The 17,798-nt window shown below is 40.2% G+C and overlaps 1 protein-coding gene across 1 annotated transcript in view; it reads right to left on the reverse strand.

Moving 5' to 3' along the window:
• LOC128523784 (NXPE family member 3-like) overlaps nucleotides 1-6,843 on the reverse strand; it is a 52,884-nt gene extending 46,041 nt beyond the window's left edge. The window contains exon 1 of the mRNA XM_053495914.1: nucleotides 6,734-6,843. Coding sequence (XP_053351889.1) covers nucleotides 6,734-6,826 — 93 coding nt within the window. The 5' untranslated portion in view covers nucleotides 6,827-6,843. The remainder of the gene's footprint in view (nucleotides 1-6,733) is intronic.
• Nucleotides 6,844-17,798: the final 10,955 nt, after the last annotated feature.

Genomic DNA, 17,798 nt, shown 5'->3' on the forward strand with positions numbered 1-17,798 from the left:
GAAAGGATAAGAAGTCCATTGCGTGTAACCCTTATTTGTCTTTGGGGATTGGCCTTTGCATGAAATCCTCTGGCTCTTAGCCACAACTAAAATGCTCTCATGTGCAGAAGGCTTAAAGGTACAGTGGTTACTCACGCGGAATGTCTATGACTACCACGCACTCTGTCGCGGCAAACGGCAACAGCCAAAATAAATCAGTCACAATTCAAAGTAATTTGTGAAATGAGCGCCAGGTGGCGCAAAGGGACATTTTGCAAACGGCTGCAATTAATTTTGTTTAGACAGACTCTATGTTTCTATCTGTCTATTGTTTTTGTTATTATTAAAGAAAACAACACAAATAACAGCTTAACGGCTTATAAAAAAATTTTTTTTAAATGGTAAAAATGTCAATTTTGAAATCCACAGATGCTTAGTGGTCCAAGCACGACGTAATAATCTTTGTATGATAAAATGACTCGTCGCATGAATCTACACGAAGGGCTTCAGTTTCAAATAATCATTCAATAACATGATAATAATCAAAAGTAAAATAATATTGTTTTTTTTGCTGTTTATATTCACCATTTAATAATTATTTAATTATCAATAATTAAAGCTGCTTACATCGCGTGCGCTTTCACTTAAAAAATGCAGTGTTTAATCAAGTATATGTCGCCTCTCTTTATGGAACGATATGAGCTCCTGTCGGCTCATATCGGGAGCATTTTGATCAAAGGGGAGATTAGAAGGGGAAAAGTAAAAGTGTCTACAAACAACATAGCACAATGCATGTGTGTGAATGGCCGAAATGTGGGTGTGAATTAATCTTTTGGTGAAAGTAAAATGTTCGCGTGAACCGGATATGAAAGATTTCTAAGAGATTTCTCTTTCCCAGTAATATAACAAACATACATTTATACGTTTTAAAAGGCAGAACTAGACTAATGATTATGAATGCATCGGGGAAAACAGCAAGGAAACTGACTGGCCATTTTAATAATTGGTTGATAAGTTGATGTCTTTTCGTTTCAGCTGTAAGTGGATGCGATGTAGTAATCCACGTTTCATACGAATTACATAAACTGATTTTTTTCACAACTGAAGTTCACAGAAACCGATACAGAATAGCGCTGTATCCCTGTTTGCTTTCATTATTTTACATCATAACGTTTTGTCGTCATTGTGCGTGTACTTAAATAATAGCTTATATAAGTTTATTATATAGTTTTTGCCCATTAATCTGACAACACCTGTGACTCACCCACGTTTTCTGATACACACAGCCAGAGTTTTTTTTTTTTTTCAGCCAGAGTTTTCATATGCGAGTGTTACATATGATAAAATATAAAGGCTCACTGTGTTAACATTTACTTTGCTTAAATTCTATGGAACTAAGAAACCCCTATATTTAAGTTTTAAATTTGTACTGTAATTTAAGTACTGTGATGATAAATTCGTTTAATGTTTTACTTGTATTTTATAAGGTTTTTGCCGGCGGTGATACAGCGCAATGGGAGTGCTGGGATGTGAAAATGTTATTTGTTCAAATGTTTTTATTATTTATTAAAGAACATTATGATGATCATAACAGCCTACTGCATTTAATTCTTGTAATAACGCAAAAACACATCGACATCTGCTGGTGCAGTAGCACGGCCTGACAATGTATGAATTTTTATGGTAATTTATTTTCGTTTATTTTAGTTAATAAATTTACTACAAATTTAAAGAACACAAAATATAAGATAACGAAAAACATACATGCGTAGCTTTTTTTAATTACACATGATAAAATCTAAAGGCTCACTGTGTTAACGTTTACTTTGCTTAAACTCGATCCTAATAAGATGTAATTTAATTTAAATTTTACATTTGTACTGTAATTTTAATACTGTGATTATGAATTCGTTTAATTACAACATTTCACTTGATTTTATCCGCTACTATGTGCAGCTCTAAGCCTGGCTCATTTATCCTTGAGAGAATGAACTGATGCCCGGGGCGTCAGTCTATAGTTATATAGCACCACTCAGCGGTAAAAGCCAGCAAACGGACAAACCCAAATGTCGCCACCGTGAGGCGTGGCGGTAAAACCAGAATACCGCATAAGTAACATCTGTATTACCGTGGATGCAGCTGCCATGAGGCCTACACATTTTTAAAAGTGATGTACAGGGCATTGAGAATGGATTCGATATAAGCGGGGGACAGCTGTGCCCGCATAATAATTGAGTCCCATGTGACACCCAAGTATTTTGTCCTCTGAGCTGGAAAGAGAACGCTATTCGTAGCGTTGAGTCTCAATCCTAAAGAATGCAGATGAGCTAGGACGACATCCCGATGTCGAAGCGCTAGCTCCTGAGAGTAGGTCAGAACCAGCCAGTAGTCTATGTAATTAAAAATATGGATGCCCTGGAGTCACAAGGGAGCCAGGACTGCATCCATACACTTTGTATATGTGCGGGGTGATAGAGCTAGATTAAATGGAAGGACCCAATACTGGTAAGCTTTGCCCACGAAGGCGGCAAAGCTCAGGAACTTCCTGTGTTGTGGCAAAAAAATCCTCTGGTTGGATTTGTGAGACAGTGATTTTGACAGTCAACATTTTGAATCTGTACTTCTTGAGATAGCGGTTCAGCCTGCAAAAATCTAGGATTGGATGCAGCCCCACATTTTTAATAACGACTGTAGTAACATGTAATAACATGTTCTATGGCCCCTTTCTCCAGCAACGCCTGCAGTTCGAGCATCAGCAGATGCGCCCTTTCCGGTATCACGGAAGTGGAGACCACGCCATTGAAACACGGAGGGCGATGTGCAAACTGAATCCTGTAGCCTTTTTTTACAGTCTTTAATACCCAGGGAGATATGCCTGGCACTTCTTAGCACTTCAGCTGTACGGGGAGGTGGTGTTAGCGGTTCGGCATCCTGGAATACAGCAGGATATGACCAAAGGACTAACGTGCTGTTGGAGACCGCCACACCAATGGTGGCGGAAACTGAACACTGACCCCCTGGGGGTGCCAGGGAGGGCACCTTCTTTTTGAAAAGAATGTTACGCGCCCCTCCCCTGGGGCGGGGGTGCATAAGCTTCAGGACTTCTTCGAAAAGAAGAAGACAGTGCAGGAGTCCGATCTCTTTGAGGCGGCTTGTGAAGGGCAGCAAGCCATACCCCAGTCCTTATGAGGGGGTACCCGGCTGCTGAAGCTTTCCTTCTGCGCCTCCCATCTGATGAGAATCAGATCTGGTCGAGACTAGGTGGCCGACAGTCCCGACTCTTGAGCAAAGCGTGGGAGAAATTTCCTAAAGGCTCGTTCATATAGCCTGGCTTCCCGAAACCTAGTGGCTACAGAATTAACAGTGTCGCTGAACAGGCCGGAACCTGAGACAAGGGGCATCAAGGAGGAATGTTCGATCCTTGTCCTTGATGGCTGTCTGCTTTGTCGTGCGAAGAGATAAGTCAGTAGCTCGGGGTAATTCTGTGAATGATCTATCATTCACGGTGCAGCTCCTGCTCAAATTTTTTAGCAGATCAGCCTGGTACGCCTGCAATACCGCCATGGTGTGCAATGAAGCGCCAGCCTGACCTGCTGCTTGAAAAGCCTTTCCTACAGGGTAAGAAGGTAGAAGAAAGTAAAAGGTTTCTTCTAGGGTAAAAGAAAGCCTACTTGACATGGAGGAAAGTGTTGGCTTCTTTAGTAAAGATGATGTCCCAGGAAAGAAATAGCCTGCAAGCGTCTCTTTTATCTGGGGCATCATAATATAACACAGTGCTTTCGCATCAATAATATTCGCATAAAATGAAGTCAATGGTACAAAATTACGAGATGAGTAAGGTTTGCTCCAAGAACGCGTTAATTCGTTGTGGAGGTCGTCAAAATAGGAGAGAGAGCGGCGTTGTGGCTCCATCTCCTGGCCACCCAACAGGAATCTGTCATCTAATTTAGAATGTTTGGGAAAGGCTTGCTCCTGCAGCCAATCAATTTGCAGCCGCTCAACTGCACGTGTTATCACTTCAAGCAGCTCCTCATACTCTCTATCCTCCTTAGAGGATCGTTCTGAGGTAGCTACTTCTATTTCCACAGAGGCAAGAGAACGAGTCTCTTCTACACAAGATGAAGAATCCGTCTCATGCACCTCGGCCAGATCGGCTTGTGAACCCCAGGAATGCGGCGCGGCTCGTGGTTCTCTAAAGAACACGAGGCACTGGCGAAGCACTTTTATGAGAAGAAGATCACAGTGTTCGCAGTCTCCTTGAAGACCAAGGAGAGCGTGCTTTTCGCCCAAACACTCAAAGCAAAAAGTTCACCCTCCGAAAGGGAATTTTCGCAAGGGGGGACACATCTCGTCTTAGACTCTGCCATTTTATCTGTGAGTTAACACTTTTCTTGCTATTAACTTGCTTGTACACACATGCGGCATAATGCGGTTCTGAAGACAAAGAGATGAGGAATGTTTTCAGGTTTACTCCTACTTATAACCTACAGGTGCGTTTCATCAGATGACCAAAGTTATATAAGCCAAAATTTGGTGTGTTTGATACACACATGCTTCAAAACCGGCAACACGAAAAGATGTTCCCATAACTTTTTCACGCAGCATCAAGTGTAGCCTTTGAAAGGGAACACATTTAAACGGTGCTACGTCCCGAACATCAAAAGAATCAGTTAAGAATTATTAACATGTCAGTCATAGAGGGACCTGGAGACAGACAGATGAGAGGAGATGCATTTGCATTCTCCTGGTTAAACAAAAGGGTTCTAAAAGACAAGAGCCATTTGGATATATCCTCGTCTGGATACAAGATATAGAAGGTGTTACCACATAAGGTATGAGAAAGCACAGTAAGGGGTCTGTTCTCAGAGCACAGGAATCTTTTTATTAGATTACATTGTCTGACAATATTATAAAACCTTACACAAACACAATAACGGATCATCTTACCAGTCTGGTGTGTACTAAAATGATTGTCAATTAACTTGTTTCCTCTAGCCGCCCTTATACACTGTAAAACTGATTTCAGCATTTAGGGCCAGAAAAAAAATTATATTGTTTTGCTCTACACATTATTTAAGTATCATTTTATGAATTTATTATTTATCCTCTAAATGTACCGAATAATTTAAAGTCAAAACTCTAATATCCAAATAAAGTTTCAAGTCATTTCTGTTAAAGTCAATGTAAAATTATAGGTCTTCCTTAACTTTGTTGAGTCTAAAGTCATCAGCTTGGTGATTCGAATTTGACTTAAGTCCAAGTCCTGTGAACGAGTCCACAGCTCTGCAATTTACCTTGCTGTATACAGTGGAATCTTGGAGTATAAGCATAATTAGTTCCGACTTGTATTCCAAAACACTCGTAAACCAAATTTATTTTTTCTGACCATAAGAAATAATGAAAACTCTAATTATTTGTTCCACAGCCCAAAAAAATAAATACATAAAAATTATTAATACGAAATATAAAGTAAAAAAATAAAACAAATTAACCTGCAGTTTACCTTTAAAAAAGTGAAAAATAAATCCAGACAGATAAGTGTTTCCATGTGTGTGAAGCTACAGTAAGAGGAGACATTTACCTTCAGCCCCTCCCATCTCCCCATTCTTATCTTACACAGTTAAGCTTTCTCCTCTCTTATTTAAATTTCACACAAACACACACACACATACACAGACATTAACGGAAGGAAAGAAAGTCTGAAAAAATAGCAAAGAATATCACTAATGACACTTGTGTAAGCGCATACTAACAGAATCACTGCTGTAAAGAAAAACAAACAAATGAACCTGCACTTTACCTTTGAAAAAAGTTGCGACAGAGCATTGTTTCTGTGTAGAGCAGTGTGTGTGCTTTGTGTCATGTGTGTGTGAGAAGCACCCCCTCTCGGCTTCACCCACCCACACACACACACACACACCAAAGGCAAGGGAGACAGTGTTTGAACCGGCATGGTGTAAAATTACGTGCGCACACATAACGACAGACTTTAAAAATGGATTTTTAACCTTCTAATGAGACTTTCTTTTGCTTTACACATACACACACGTGTGTTGTAAGAAACAGTACATGCGCGCTGTACACACACGTATACAGACACCATGTAAAATGTTTTACACACGCACGTGATTACAGTGTTATGGTAAACAGTACACACATGCATGGACGTTAATTATATTCCAGCAGACCCAGCAGGGGAGTCGATTACACACAACTCTGCAGCGCAAAAGAGAGAAAAATTGTTGCCTCAGTTTTGATTACATGACGCTCGCTGTCAAAACAAGAAGCGCATGCGTGATACATGATACTCCTTACTCGTAAACCAAAACTCACTCGTCTTGCGGAACACTCGCAAACCGCATTACTCGCAATACAAGGTTTCACTGTACATCCATTTCAACTCTGAAAATTACAACATAGTTCATAAGAATACTGATGTTCAAAATACTAGGAAAAATTATTATGTGATGCATTTAAATTACATTTAGAATCTTTTCTTTTGGACATCCATTCAAGCAAATAAATTTTGGAATAAAGCACATCACAAGATACATTTACATTTAGGCATTTGGCAGACGCTCTTATTCAGAGTGACTTACAAAAGGTGCTTTAAAGTTTACATCATTGGATACATACTTACACTGGGTTAACTAGGTTAATAACTAAGTGCCATTAGTCCAACACAACTGGAAAGAGGTATTTTTTTTATGTGTGTGTGTGTTAGGGTTGTGGAAATATTTGGAGCTGTACTCACCTCCAGAAAAGTGATGTTGGTAATAAGAAGTATAAATCCTGACAGTGCCAATAAAGTAAAAATCAGCTGCAATTTGGGGACGTGTCTGTCCATTATTGGATGCCACTATTACAACAATGCCGTGATAATTAGCCACCAGGAAATCTCACTCAAAAGTCAATTTGAAACACCTGACAGAGAAAATAAAACACACAAAAACATTACTAAGGTGTAGACATGGTTTCTTGTCTTAATTTGACAAACACAATACTTTTTATTTGCATTTGATTGCTCCTATTATTACCATTATTATTACTATTCAAAATTAACATTTTGAGGAAATGCTTACAGTACCAGTCAAATGTTTGGGCACACCTACTCATTCAAGGGTTTTCTTACATTGTAGTTACTAAAGTGATCAAAATTATTAAATAAATCATATTAAATGATATGGTAAACATATTTTACATTCTTCAAAATAGTCACCTTTTATCTTAAAGACAGCATTGCAAACTATTGACAATATAAGTGCTCAATATACAGTATCTCACAAAAGTGAGTACACCCCTCACATTTTTGTAAATATTTTATTATATCTTTTCAAGGGACAATGCTAAGGATAGGAAACTCTGATAGAATGTAAAGTAATCAGTGTACAGCTTGTATAATGGTGTAAAGTTGATGTCCCCTCAAAATAACTCAATTAACATGAAAAATAACTCCTCTGGTTGGATTTAAGAAACAATAATTTTGGCTGTTAACATTTTGATATTCAGCCCTCAAGATGTAAAATTAGATGCAACCCGCCGTCTCTCTTGAAAACCAAGAAATACTGACTGTAATAGCCTGATTTTCTGTCTGGCAGGGGGAACATGTTCTATTACCCATTTTTGGCAGCAATGTCTGTAATCTCTACAGTGCTTTGTACCTAAAGAGACAGGTCTGGCCTCCTTGAGGCAAACTGCGAAGCGTGGCGAGTCCCGCCACAATCTCTACGAGGGAGTGCTCGGCTCGCCACACTCCTCTTTTGCTCTTCAGACCTGGCGAGAACCGGACCTGGTCAGGACTGGGTGGCTGACAGTCTCGCCCCCTGAGAACGGTGGGGAGAAACCTTACAAAGGCCTGCTTGTAGAGCTTCACCTCCTGAAACCTAGTGGCGGCGCTGTTTACGGCTTCGACAAAAAAGGCCAGAAGGCGAGACGTGATCCCTGTCCTTGATGTCCATGAGGTTAGGCCACAGCTGTCTCTCTGTGGAAACCATCGTAGCCATATAACGGCCGATAGCACGGGCCGTCTGCTTGGTGGCACAGAGAAATAAATCTGTGGTTTAGCTCCCCAAACGCCGCAAAATCGATAGACCCTCCAGTGCTCAGATCTCTCGGTAGGTCAGCCTGGTATGCCTGCAAAGCCATTGTGTGCATGGCAGCACCACTCTGACCTGCTGCCTGAAAAAGCTTTTCCCATCAACGAAAATGTTACACGGCTTGGTGGGGAGTGTGGACTTTTTCAGGGAGGATGAGCTCCCAAGAGAGAGATAGCAAGCGTCTCTTCAATCTGGGGCATCATCATAAAAAAACGCACTTTTCGCATTGTCATTCGAACAATCAATGTCAATAGCACAAAAACACGAGATGAATACAGCTCATTCCATGAATGAGTTAACTCATCATGGAGGTCGCCAAGAAGGGGACCCAGCCACCCAACAGAAACCTGTCCTCTAACTTTAAGTGTTTGGGGGCTTTTCATTAATTTTTTACAGGGAATCGAGGTGTAAGCGTTCGATTACGCGTTACCACCTCTAAAAACTACTGATATGCTCGCTCATAACTGGAGGAGCGCAATGAAGTAATAGTTTCTATTTCGGCGGAAGCGAGAGGGAAAGTTTCTTCCGCCCCTTCACAAGAAGTGCCGGAACGTGCTTGAGAAGTGGACGGTAAAGGCTCTGGATATAGCCAGATATTAGGCAGTGCGTCGCTGACGTTGGGTCATGTGATGTGGGAGTGTAATTTTCCCTCCTGATCTTCTAATCTTCCCCTCCCTTTCCATTGCCTGATTCGTAGATTGAGAGATCCGTCAATTAATTCGTAGTTATACACCAGCCTATCACATGCCAGGCTGATCGTCTGCACAGCGGCAGCCGGCAGGCCAGAACGACCGTCAGGCCACCGGGAAATGTCCCGGTGCTCCCGATGGCCTGGTTAAATGGCCTGTCCGCCCCTGTGTATGGCTGTGATCATCATTCGTATATCACCGTGTGTGTTAATCGACGTGTGTGTCTAATAATATGTAACATTCTATCCTCTGATTGTGCCTATATACTATAAGTGGAGGTAATTTTTTTACCCCCAGGGATGCCCTCCACAATTGGTTTGTTATTATTGAAACCAAGGGCGAGCTCTTCTGCTGGGGTATAGGGAGAGGGTGCCAGTTTATTTTGTAACACATTTATTTTTCAGGGGTTCGTCATGAATTTGCAAATAAATATTTATATAATAATAATAATAATTAATATTTTTTCTAATAAAAAATTGGACAGAACTAATTTTATTATAAAATAAACAATATAAAAGTATACATTTATTTAAAAATATATATTTCTATTTTTCTATATACACAACATGTATATTTTCATATTGCTTATTTTATTTTATTGTCTCATGTAATTTGTAAACCATTAACCTATGACTTTATGTGACTTCCAATATATTTGTAGTGATTATGTTGGGGGGGTCGATCCATGGCAGGGGGCATTTCAGCGCATAACATGTGTTACAAAAAAATTTAGCTTGTTCTTTTGCCATTTCGTCAACCAATCGAAGGAGTTGTGATCTTTTAAACCAACGCACAAACGCGCAATAATCCTAGATAACTCAATTCGGCTATACTAATCATCAACAACCAAATTAGCCACATTAGAACCAAAAATAGCCACATCGTAATTACGAATAACACCATTGTAAGCCTCTTAGATGTGGCAAATCTTTTATGAAGTGGTTCAATACTCTTGTCATCAATACAAGATCTTGGACAAAAAAAATAATGTTACTCTGGACATAAATAATTATAATAATGATGTTGCATGAAGTTGTTGGTTATTTTAACAGTGGCATGGTGAATTCATGCTGTAATCTAAACTTAAAACTGTCCAATGAAATATAAGTGTGCCATAGGCGCAGAGGTGAAGACTTAAGTAATTTTAATGATATAAAGAAAACACAAACAAATATCCTTAAAACAAGAACTAACCAAACAGGAGTCAATGAAACTAAACCAAAACTATGAACCAAACCAAACAGCCTTTCACAATAGCAAGTTAAAAAAAACAGATACACTTAACTGAACAGATCAGGGGTCTGTTCTTCGTACGTTGCTTGACACATCCGAGATAAACTGACACATCTAAGATGAGATCATCGTGCTAATTACGATCTGGCTAAGTTGGTTCTTCGAGCACACCTGTTGTTGATGATTGAGTTGTCTAGGATTATTAAGCGTTCGTGTGTTGGTTTAAAAGGCGATATGCATCGACAGTAGAAACACTGATCACAAGCCCTTTGATTGGTTGATGAAATGGAAAAGAGCGGCTCAATTTTTTGTGTTTTTTAGTGTTATGCGCTGAAATGCCCCCCTGCCATGGATTGCCCCCCCCCCCCCCACACACACACACATAATCGCTATCAAATACAGTATTATATTAGAACATAAATTCATAGGTTAATGCTTTACAAATTACAAATTACATGAGAAAATAAAATAAGCAACATGAAAATAAATGTTTATGAAAACATAGAAATATATATATATTTTCAAATACACCATGTATACTTTTATATTGTGCACTAGGCTCGTGCGTAGGCTTCATCATAATAGTAATATTATATTTTATATTAATAAACCTATACATTTATTTTCTAATATAATATTTGATAGCGATTATATATTTTGGTATATATGCAAGATCTTTTTCTTTTCCCACCTGAGTCAGTCCGCCTCAGTCGTGCTCTTTAACCAATCAGATGTGACCTCGCCATTTCAACCAATCATAACCCGACAGGAGCGCAGCCTAAATCCTGTTTACATGAAATAAACCTGCTACCGAGCAGGTTCAAGCTTACGGATATGTTGCTATGACAGCAAATGTGAGAAGCGCATCGAAGAACAAAAAAAATCCAAGATCAGGACAAATCCACAACAATCAAATCCAGCTAACTGAGTTAGCGACGTACTAAGAACGGACCCCAGGGTAACAAAACAGAAAATCCAGGCTTCTTAAAGCCAAACTAATTATTCAGTCACCTCAGTTCAGGTGAGTCACCCCATCACCTGACCGAGGTGCATTCTGGGACATGAAACCCAACAACCAAAAAACACAAAAAGAACTCAAGCTCAAGACGCCCTCTAGGGATTAACCCTGACAATATCACATGTTTAAATAATCAAAAGAGCTCTTCAAGAAGCTTATCCAATTGCTGGTCTTTGTTTTCAGGAAAAGGCTCAAAAGCTGACACTACTAAGTAAAAATAGGGGAAAAGTTAAACCCAATTAAATGATAGTTTTCTGATTAGGGCATCATCAAAGAGGTTACAAGTGAATACTGACGATGAATACATCCTGCGCAGAACTCCACTGCAATTACGCAAATGTGCACTCTGCTGCACAAAGCAAACCATAAAGGAAACATGATAAAAACATAATTATTATTATTTTAAATGTGGCAGTTGTTTTGCAATTTTAATTTGTTCTATGACAGCCAAGCTGGAGCTAAGAGCGCAGGATATGTGGTTACACGTTGTCACATCTGTACCACCACGGCCCGGGGAAATAAGACCAGGGTCTCCGGACTACTGAGCCGGAGCTTTGGTTCCCCCTAGTGTGGTACTGTAGTATGTCTCCCCATCACTAATGATGTGCACCTGTGTCTCTCCCCTGTGTGTCTCTATTTAAGCCAGTCGAACCCGTAGAGGTTTGTCCGTTCACTGTTGTTACCACGTTTGTTTGTTTCATTTCTCCTAAAACCCGTTGTGTGTGCATGTCTCCTCCTTAGGACTGAACAGAGTCTGCAGGGTTGGGGTAAGGCCTGTCAAAACAGGCATTTCTGATCAAGGTCAAGGCTGAGACGCCAGCCACGTTCGCAATGCACCGCATGTGACTTCTGTTATGCTTTTGGAACTAATCTCCTGTGCCTGTGTGTGTGTGTGTGTGTCCGCCTGCTGACCCAGCCTGAGGAGGCTGACGAGTAGCAAGTTTTGTTTGGTTTTATGAGTTTCGTTTGTTTGATGCGTTCTTTTTATATTTTTTCAATGTGACTTGGATTCCAAAAAGAAAAAAAGGAAAGAAATAAAAACTGAAATAATACTTTCACAAAATACCTGCATTTGCGTCCTTTTGAACACCCTGGAAACATGACACACGTTGCTCCTAACTGCAGATCAGAAGGTTTATTTTAAATCTACCCTTTATATTTTATGTAAAAATAGGGTGTAAAAAACAATAAAATAATGGCCTTCCGAGTGAGGCATCATCAAAGTGATTGCAAGTTTAAACACTGACATGATGTCACGCTCTCAGCTTTCTCGCGCTGATCAAAGACCACTTCGGCTTCTTGACATTTCCGTTCCCACACTGTCATGCTCTTTACCACACGGGCTTGTTTTCCTCTCCTGTCATGATTTGTTTGCATGCTTTCGATTCATCTTCATCTTCATGTCTCGCTATTTACACTACGCTTACGGGTTTGACGGCTTTCGACCCAACGCTCGCGCTCTCTCAACTACGGCTCTTCTCCACGCTGTCATACCGATGTCACACTGACAAATCTCACTGACTCTGACTCTGTGCGCTCTCTTCCTTGATTATGACTCAGCTCCACAATCTTAGCACGGTTCCAACGCTGACTGATTCACAGCTCCGAGCTCCTGCTTTAACAGCCACGCTTCTACTGAGCTGGATCAAAGCCTCTCATGCCCTGCTTCTGCACCTGTTTCTGGATCTATCTCCTAAACCCGCCTCTGACAGAATAATCTGGCCACTATGGATCCAGCAGGATTGGACAGGATGAGACAGGCGCTGGAGGATCAAGGCGCTCTCCTTGGAAAGCACCAAGAGGAACTCGTCGCCACCAGGCAGACACTTGCTGCCCTGTTGCAGCGCCTCCAGGCACCAACAGCTCGGAGCACAACCCGAGAGCTGCCGCGAGAGCCATGCCTACCAGCCCTTTCCACCTACGGAGGAGAACCAGGAACATGTAGATCCTTCTCATTCCAATGTTTTCTGATTTTTGAGCTTTAAGCCTCCACCTTCTCGAAAAGATCGCGGTTGGCCTACTCGATCACGCTCCTCATCGGTAGGCACGATATTGGAGCACGGCCCTCTGGGATGCTCATGATCTATGATGCGACAGTTTCAAAGACTTTTCTGGTGAGATAAAAGAGGGTCTTTGACCAAACTTACGTCAGCAGGGAGGCCAGGACCAAACTACTACGCCTTCACCAAGGATCACGCTCCGCATATGACTACGCTAACGAGTTTCGGACCTTAGCCGCCTTGAGTGGGTGGAATGACGGAGCCCTAGTGGATGTTTTCTTGGAAGGGCTATCGGAGGTGCTCAAGGATGAGCTAATCTCTTGGGAGCCTCCCCCCTGACCTCCACGAACTCATGGATATCACGAGGAGGTTGACTCATGTCTTCGTTCTAGAAGCTCATAGGGGGCTCATCGGGGAGCCTATTGTCCGGTATTCATCCTCAGTCCAACAGACAAACCGAGCATATAAACCAAGCACTAGAGGTTTCCCTCTGCTGCATGACTACTCGGGACTCGACCACCTGGAGCAAATTCCTCCCTTAGGTCGAACACGCCCACAACTCCCTACCCTCTGCCTTGATTGGACTGTCCCCATTGCTTAGGCTACCAACCTCCACTTCTTTCAGCTGAATAATTAGAGGCGGAAGTCCCATCAGCCCAACGATTTGTCTGCCGCAGTAAACAGACGTGGCTACAAGTGAGACGAACCCTGTTCTGAGCCATTGCCTCATACAAGAGATAGGTGCACTGCCATCGCTCCAAAAACCCCAGGTATCACGTAGGGGACATGCTCGCCACCAGGGACATGCCCCTAAAGACACTTTCATGCAAGCTCTCTCCACGTTTCATAGGCCTCTTTACAGTAACCAAGATAATCAACCTGTGCGCTGTCCGACTTTTACTCCCTCGTCCATGCAACGCATTCAACCCACCTTCCACGTGTCCCAGCTATGATGCATTGTAAATTGTCCTCTAATCCTCTTGTCCTCTACTCTCCTCTTTGAATTATTTTAAGCTGCTTTGTAACATTTATTCATTTGCATGTCTTGCAAAATGTTTTAAACAGGAAATTAAATCCTGTATATAAATTGGAACTAGCTGCACATGATGTAGCACAAAGGCCATATAGTCCAAGCATTTTTGACAGTGTGAAAAAAACGTGCATGATTCATATAGCCTCCTGTTGTGGCATAATACTTTGTCATACGGGCTAAAGACCCTAAAAAATGTCACAATGAAAAAGTACAATGTGACTTAATAAAACTTCAAAATAGTTGAATAATATGAAATAGATACTATTACATATCAGAAATGCTACAATAAATTTTTTACTGTGAATTGATTTTGAAATTATGTCATATAATGGTGCATTCGTCATACATTTTAACAGATTTTTTTATAATAATCTGTTAATTATGGTTTTTAATTTTGCATTTGTTTATTACAAATTTTGATTAATCTGTTAACTTACCTTGGACCAACAAGCAGGTGAATTTGTTGATCAGCCACCCTGATCCTCAGCAGATAGTGTATAATAAAGACATAAAACAGTGAAATAAATTATTCTAAGCAGAATATCAAAGAACAGGCAAGGGCAAAATCTGCAATCAGCAAAAGAGACAAAACAATCAGAATAACACCAAGCAAAAACTCAGTTTGGTAAAGCCACCATGTAAAGCCATATGCAAAAGTCTGAATGTTTGTCTTCACAAATAACAATGTGGACAATGTGTTTAAATAGGGTGTGGCGGTTAGGTAGTAGGAGCTTGTGAAGAGTTGTGTTGGGAGTTGTAGTTTGCAGTTTGAACTGTATTAAACATTATAAAATGAGATTATAAAAATGATAAAAATCCAACCTATAATCAAACAAACTCAAAACATAAAATTAGGAAGTGTTTTAAGAGAGCATTAATATTAATGCATTTATCAAAAAACATATAGAATTTTCTTAGCAGAGTAAATATCAAAATTCCTATGCATCAGCCATGGACCATGTCAGTCTATTACTTGCAGAAAATAGTATTTTTTTTTTTAATGTCAAGTTCTTTCAGGAATTATTTGATAACACATTGTACTTTAAAAATAAAGTTATTTGTTACTACACTATAAATATGGGCTGCAGCTTTGTGAATAGTTATTATATTTATTAAAACCTTAAACCTAGTTTAATAAAAATGCTTTAGTTCCTTTATTTATATTACTCTTAAAATTTCATATTCAATAATCAATATTTGCCTTAATGCAACAACAGCAAAAAAAAAAAAAAAAAACCCTGGGAACTTTATCAACACTGAATATTAAAGTCTCTAAATTGTGTCCTACAAATAGTTGAGTTACACCTAAACAATAAGGATCTGACGTCCAAATTTGCATATTCAATAATTTATGTACTGGTTGGACTTTGTGATAAAACTGTTTGCATTACCTGCAGTTATTACCCTAACCCTTAGGAGTCTGAAGGTGTTTTGGAGCCATGAAGAGGTTTTGACATATCCTGACATTTGTGTATTTTTTCGTTACTTATAAACATATAAATGTCTAAAGTCTGATAAAATTGTATTCAGCACAAACTGGGCTACAATAATATATGAGCAGCATGTATGTACAAGTTTGTATGTACTGGAGAAAAAAATTAATATGCATGATTATTGAAAAAAGCCACTGAAATAGGACCACAAAACACATTCATGACATTTGTGTACAATAATTTTGTGACCTGGATCTTGTAGTGTAGAGGTTTCACAAAAAACAAAACATTTATTAAAATTTTCTAAGACACTTTTTGTTTACAAAGGCCATATGCAAGGAGGTATAAATAATCATGAATAATGCTGTAATGCACACCAGAAAAGACAAAGACCAGCATAATAAGCTGTATAATTACCCCTTTCAGTCAGGTATGGGACAGAGGAAAGTGCTACAAGAAAATACAGTAGTTACATATTAGTATATGTAAGAAATAAATAAATAATAAAAAATTTATAAATAAATAATAACATATTTCTTTGTTTCTGGTTTATTTGGAAACACTTAAGATTCGCTTGCAAAAATTTCAGATTTTACGTTCTGGTCGATAGATCTTCAGCCAGGCACAGTCCCGCCCCGCAGCCACGTCCACACCCCGCCCCGCAGCTACGTCCAGAGACCAAGCCATCTCTTCCGTCCACCTTTACACACACACAATCAATAACACAGACTTTGGACATTCATACATACGCACTCAAGCACTAGCATACATTAATTTCATTGTTTATTTTTGTATATATTTTGTATATATTGGTTTTGGTGCACCTTGTTTGTTTGTTTGTTGGTTTGTTTTCACTTAATACACTTTGGTTTGGTTTTGTAATTGTTATTGTGTCGCGTCGTTCCTTGTTCTGCTACGTTTGCGCAACACCGGAAGTGATATTTACTAACCCTTATTTAGATTCACGACCTCGGAGCATTGTAACTAGCTATAATATTAAAGCCGAACGTGCTTGGTGGCCTGTATGTACTGTGTTTTCGGGTATTTTCTGGTGTTGTGTGACTTTTCAGAGCAAAATGCATGCTAACATGGTTAACGCTAATGCTAGTGGGGCCGGGAAAGCCGACTTTGCAGTTACTAGCAATGTACTGAATGATGTAGTTGTTGCAGAAGATGCATTTGTGAATTGCCGTAACCCTACAGCTGAAATAACTTCATTGATTAGTTCTTTGTATATATCGGATAGACATGATGATGATGATGATGATGATGATGATATTGTTGCTCATGTGTTTGATATTTATGTTGTACACACACTGCAAACTGAACTAAATCAATGTAAGGTGGATGTAGTGGCTCTTTTGGATAAAGTGAGCACGTTAGAGCAGGATTTTAGAGAATCAATTAACCGCAGTATTAACAGAGAAACCAGTTTTCAGCAGGCAGTGGACACTAGCCTAACAGAGCTGGACGCTACTGCCAGGAAGCTCCAGGGAAAATGGAGAGAGCTGTTACTGACTGTTTTCTGCGGAGTGACGTTACTTGGAAAAATCTGATAAAGAAGCTGTGTCTCACTAGTATGCCCACCATCCACAGGTTACAGACCTACACCCCTGCATAACACCAATCTCCTGCTGTACATTCTCCTGGTACTCCAATCACTGCATCTACGGAAAAGGTACAGCATAGAAGCAGTCATGTAACATACGATGTTCCTCATTGTGTTCCAGCACACTCATCTGCTCAGCTTACCTCCACAGTTTCACCCTCTTCTTTTTCCTTTTATGCTCGACCACTCATCCGCTTGGAGTTTCTAGCCTTTGGCAACGCTTCTGAGACAGCAGATGTACTCAACTTCCTCAAGCTGTGCGAAAACTATCTGGAGATGAGGCCACTGCCCAGCACAGAGCTGGTAGGAACCCTTAGCACAGTTCTACGAGGACCTGCTCTGAGCTGGTGAAAGGCAGAGAAAGGCAAGGTAAATATCTGGAAGTCTTTTAAACAGACATTCATGGCTGAATTCTTACCTGATGACTATATGACAAAAGTAGAAGACAAGGTCTCTGGTACAGCAGTCTGGACAATGCCTCAGGGACTTCGCCTATGATTACCAGGCCCTATGTCTAATGTGGAAGCCTGACATCTCCAAGGAAGAACTAGTGGGTCGTATTCTGAATACCATCAACGCTAGAGTGGCAGGATGTCTCAGAGGCAAAAAGTGAACTCTGTTGAACAGCTGGTGAAGATAGGTTCCATGGTGACTGTAAGGGCACCAAAGATTACTGGCAGAAGGTTGGGTCTCAGCACAGTAAGGAGA

The sequence above is a fragment of the Clarias gariepinus genome, chromosome 5 (assembly GCF_024256425.1).
Source record: "Clarias gariepinus isolate MV-2021 ecotype Netherlands chromosome 5, CGAR_prim_01v2, whole genome shotgun sequence".
Classification (NCBI taxonomy): domain Eukaryota; kingdom Metazoa; phylum Chordata; class Actinopteri; order Siluriformes; family Clariidae; genus Clarias; species Clarias gariepinus.